Below are 4,822 nucleotides of genomic sequence, written 5' to 3'. Positions count from 1 at the left end.
GGGCCCCTGGGGCCTCCCGGGCCCCCTGGGGCCCGTGCCCCTGGCCCTCCCGTGGGCCCCCTGGGGCCCTCCCGTGGGCCCCCCGGGGGCCCTCCCGTGGGCCCCCGGGGCCCTCCCGTGGGCCCCCCTGGGCCCTCCCGTGGGCCCCCGGGGCCCTCCGTGGGCCCCCCGGGCCTCCCGTGGCCCCCGGGGCCATCCCGTGCCCCCCGGGGCCCTCCCGTGGGCCCCCGGCCCCCGTGCCCCCTGGGCCCCCCGTGCCCCCCGGGCCCTCCCGTGGGCCCCCCGGGGCCCTCCCGTGGCCCCCTGGGCCCTCCCGTGGGCCCCCGTCCCGTGGGCCCCCTGGGGCCCTCCCGTGGGCCCCCCGGGGCCCTCCCGTGGGCCCCCGGGCCTCCCGTGGGCCCCCCGGGGCCCTCCCGTGGGCCCCTCGGGGCCCCTCCCGTGGGCCCCCCGGGCCCTCCCGTGGGCCCCCCGGGGCCCTCCCGTGGCCCCCCTGGGCCCTCCCGTGGCCCCCTGGGCCCCTCCTGGGCCCCCTGGGGCCCTCCCGTGGGCCCCCCGGGGCCCCCTGGCCCCCCGGGCCTGGGGCCCTCCGCGTGGGCCCCGCCGGTCCCGTGGGCCCCCCGGGCCCTCCCGTGGGCCCCCCGGGGCCCTCCCGTGGGCCCCCGGGGCCCTCCCGTGGGCCCGCCCGGGGCCCTCCGTGGGCCCCCTGGGCCCTCCCGTGGGCCCCCCGGGGCACTCCCGTGGGCCCCCTCCCTCCCGTGGGGCCCCCCGGGCCCTCCCGTGGGCCCCTGGGGCCATCCCGTGGGCCCCCCGGGGCCCTCCCGTGGGCCCCTGGGGCCCTCCCGTGGGCCCCCGGGGCCCTCCGTGGGCCCCCCGGGGCCCTCCCGTGGGCCCCCTGGGGCCTCCCTCGTGGGCCCCCCCGGGGCCCTCCCGTGGGCCCCCGGGGCCCTCCCGTGGGCCCCCCGGGGCCCTCCCGTGGGCCCCCTGGGGCCCTCCCGTGGGCCCCCCGGGGCCCTCCCGTGGGCCCCTGGGGCCCGTGGGCCTCCCGTGGGGGGCCCTCCCGTGGGCACCCCCCCGGGGCCCTCCCGTGGGCCCCCCGGGGGCCCTCCCGTGGGCCCCCGGGGCCCTCCCGTGGGCCCCCGGGCCCTCCGTGGGCCCCCCGGGCCCTCCCGTGGGCCCCCCGGGCCTCCCGTGGCCGCCCCGGGGCCTCCCGGGCCCCCCGGGGCCCTCCCGGGGCCCCCCGGGGCCCCCCGGCCCCCGTGGGCCCCGGGGCCATCCCGTGGGCCCCATCCCGTGGGCCCCCCGGGGCCTCCCGTGGGCCCCCCGGGGCCCTCCCGTGGGCCCTGGGGCCCTCCCGTGGCCCCCTCGGGGCACTCCCTTGGGCCCCCCCGGGGCCCTCCCCTGGGCCCCCGGGCCCTCCCGTCGGCCCCGCCGGGACCTGCCCGTGGGCCGCCCCGGGGCCCCTCCCGTGGGCCCAATCCCGGGGCACCTCCCGTGGGGCCTCGGGCCCTCCCGTGGGCCCCCCCGGGGCCCTCCCGTGGGCCCGAGGCCCTCCCGTGCCCCTCCCGGGGCCCTCCCGTGGGCTCCCCTGGGCCCTCCCGTGGGCACCCGGGGCACCTCACGTGGGCCCCGCTGGGGCCCTTCCCGTGGGCCCCCGGGGCCCTCCGTGGGCCCCCGCCTGGGGCCCCTCCCGTGGGCCCCCCGGGCCCTTCCCGTGGGCACCCTCGGGGCCCTCCCGTGGTTCCGCTGGGGCCCATCCCGTGGGCCCCTCCGGGCCATCCCGTGGGCCCGGCCCTGGGCCCTCCCGTGGCCCCCTGGGGCCATCACGTGGGCCCCCCCGGGCCCCTCCCGTGGGGCCCCTGGGGCCCTCCCGTGGCCCCCCGGGGCCCTCCCGTGGCCCTGGGGCTCTCCTTGGGCCCCGGGGCACCTCCCGTGGCCCCCTGGGGGCCCTCCGTGGGCGCGCCCCGGGGCCCTCCCGTGGGCGCCCCTGGGGCCCTCCCGTGGGCCCGCCCGGGGCCCTCCCGTGGGCCCCCCGGGGCATCCGGTGGGCCACCCCGGGGCCATCCCGTGGGCTCCCCGGGCCCCTCCCGTGGGCCCCTGGCCCTCCCGTGGGCCCCTCGGGGCCTGCCCGTGGGCCCCGCCGGGGCCATCCCGTGGCCCCCGGGCCCTCACCGTGGGCCCGCCCGGGGCCCTCCGCGTGGGCCCCACCGGGGCCATCCCGTGGCCCCCTGGGGCCCTCCCGTGGCCCTCGGGGCCCCTCCCGTTGGTCCCCCCGGGGCCCATCCCGTGGCCCGCCCGGGGCCTCCCGTGGGCCGCCCTGGGGCCATCCCGTGGGCGCCCCAGTGGCCCTACCGTGGGCCCCCTGGGGCCCTCCCGTGGGGCCCCCGGGGCCCTCCCGTGGCCTCCTGGGGGCCCTCCCGCGGGGCCCCGGGCCCTCCCGTGGCCGCCCCGGGCCCCTCCCGTGGGCCCCCACTGGGCCATCCGTGGGCCCCACGGGGACATCCCGTGGCCCCCCGGGCCCTCCGCGTGGGCCCCCGGGGCCCTCCCGTGGGCCCGCCCCGGGGCCCTCCCGTGGCCCCCCGGGCCTCCCGTGGCCCCCCGGGCCCTCCCGTGGGCCCGCCCTGGGCACCTCCCGTGGGCCGCCCCTGGGCCCTCCCGGTGGCGCCCTTGGGGCCTCCCGATGGCCCCCTCCCGCGCCGCCCCCCCGTGGGGCCGCCCCGGGGCCCTAGCCCGTGGGCCCCCTGGGCACCTCCCGTGGCCCCCCGGGCCACTCCCGTGGCCCCCCTGGGGCCATCCCGTGGGCCCACAGGGCCCTCCACGTGGGCCCGCTGGGGCGCATCCCGTGGGCACACGGGCAACTCCGTGGGCGCCCCCGAGGGCCATCCCGTGGTCACCCTGGGGCCCCCTCCCGTGGGCGCCCGGGGCCCTCCGTGGGCCACCCGGGGCCATCCGTGGGCCCCCCGGGGCCCTCCGTGGGCCCCTGGGCCCTCCCGTGGGCCCCTCGGGGCCATTCCCGTGGGCCGCCCCGGGGCCCTCCCGGTGGGCCCCCGGCGCCTCCCGTGCCGCCCAGGTGCCCTCCCGTGGGCCCCTGGCCCCTCCCGTGGCCCCTGGGGCCCCTCCCGTGGGCCCCCCCCCACGGGGCCCTCCCGTGGTCCCCAGCCCGGGGCACTCCCGTGGGCCCCCCGGGGCCCTCCCGTGGCGCCTGTGGGCCACTCCCATACGTGGGCCCCTCGGGCCACTTCCCCGTGGGCCCCCCGGGCCCTCCGTGGAGCCCCCCGGGCCCTCCCTGGCCCTCCCAGGGGACCTCCCGTGGGCCCCCCTGGCCCATCCGCGTGGCCCCCTGGGGCATCCCGTGGGCCCTCGCCGGGGCCCTCAACCGTGGTCCACCACCGCGGCCCCTGCCCGTGGTCCCACCGCGGCCCCTCACGTGGCCCCGCCGGGGCAACTCCACGTGGGCCCCCCGGGCCCTCCCGTGGGCCCCCGGCCCTTCCCGTGGGCCGCCCCGGGGCACTCCCGTGGGCCCCCCTGGGCCCTCCCGTGGGCGCCCCTGGGGCCCTCCCGTGGGCCGCCTCGGGCCCCTCCCGTGGGCCCCGCCGGGGCCCATCCGTGGGCCCCCCGGGGCCCTCCCGTGGGCCCCCCGGGGCCATTTCCCGTGGGCCCCCCGGCCGCCCTCCGTGGCCCCGCCGGGGCCCTCCGTTGGCCCCCGGGCCCTCCCGTGCCCCCCCGGGGCCCTCCCGTGTGCCCCGGGGCCACTCCCGTGGGCCCCCCCGGGGCCACTCCCGTGGCCCCCGGGGACCCTCCCGTGGGCCACTGGCCCTCCGTGGGCCCCCGCTGGGGCCCTCCCGTGGGCCCCCCCGGGGAACTCCCGTGGCCCCCGGGGCCTCCCGTGCGCCCCTCCTGGCCTCCGTTGGCTCCCCCGGGGCCCTCCCGTGGGCCCCCTGGGCCCTCCCGTGGCCCCCTGGGCACTCCGGTGGCCTCTGGGGCCCTCCCGTGGGCCCCCGGGGCCATCCCGTGGGCCCCCGGGCTCCGTCCCGTGGGCCCCCACGGCGCTCCTCCCGTGGCGCCCCCGGACGCCCTCCCGTGGGCCCCCCCGGGCCCTCCGTGCGCCCCCAGGGCCCTCCCGTGGCCCCTGGGGCCCCTCCGTGGGCCCCCCGGGGCCCCTCACGTGGGCCCCCCGGGGCAAATCACGTGGGCCCCCTGGCCCCATCACCGTGGCCCCCCTGGGGCCCTTCCCGTGGGCCCCCCGGGGCCCTCACGTCGTCCCCGCCGGGGCCACTCCCGTGGGCCCACCGGGGCCCTCCCGTGGGCGCCCTCCGGGGCCTGCCCGTGGGCCCCCCTGGGCCACATCCCGTGGCCCCCCTGGTCCCTCCCGTGGGCCCCCCGGGGCCACTCCCGTGGCCCCCTGGGGACCCTCCGGGGGTTTGGGGGGCCCCCCCCACTCGGGACCTCCCGTGGGGCCCCCGGGGCCCTCCCCCGTGGCCCGACCCGGGGCCCTCCCGTGGGCCCCCCCCGGGGACCTTTCCCGTGGGCCCCCTGGCCCCTCCCCGTGGGCCCCCTGGGGCCCTCCCGTGGGCCCCCCGGGCCCTCACGTGGGCCCCCGGGGCCACTCCACGTGGCCCCCCCGGGGCCCTCTTCCCGTGCCCCGGGGCCTCCGCGTGGGGCCCCCTGGCTCCCGTGGGCCCCCCGGGGCCCTCCCGTGGGCCCCTGGGGCCCTCCCGTGGGCCCCCCGGGGCCATCCCGTGGCTCCCCCGGGGAACTCCCGTGGGCCCCCGGGGCACCTCCCGGGGGGCCCCCCGGGGCAATCCCGTGGGCCCGCCTGGGGCCA

The 4,822-nt window shown here is 85.9% G+C and overlaps 1 protein-coding gene across 1 annotated transcript; it reads left to right on the top strand.

The window, feature by feature from the left end:
• Window positions 1–435: 435 nt before the first annotated feature.
• LOC108634966 (basic proline-rich protein-like) lies at window positions 436–4,077 on the top strand (the record flags this gene model as incomplete). The annotated part of the gene is made up of 3 exons (XM_018045287.1): window positions 436–514; window positions 1,546–1,997; window positions 2,807–4,077. Coding segments are annotated over 3 exons (1,802 nt in total), but the record flags the coding sequence as incomplete, so codon positions are not given.
• Window positions 4,078–4,822: the final 745 nt, after the last annotated feature.

The sequence above is a fragment of the Capra hircus genome, unplaced genomic scaffold, assembly GCF_001704415.2.
Source record: "Capra hircus breed San Clemente unplaced genomic scaffold, ASM170441v1, whole genome shotgun sequence".
Classification (NCBI taxonomy): domain Eukaryota; kingdom Metazoa; phylum Chordata; class Mammalia; order Artiodactyla; family Bovidae; genus Capra; species Capra hircus.
This window is presented reverse-complemented; position numbering and strand designations above follow the sequence as displayed.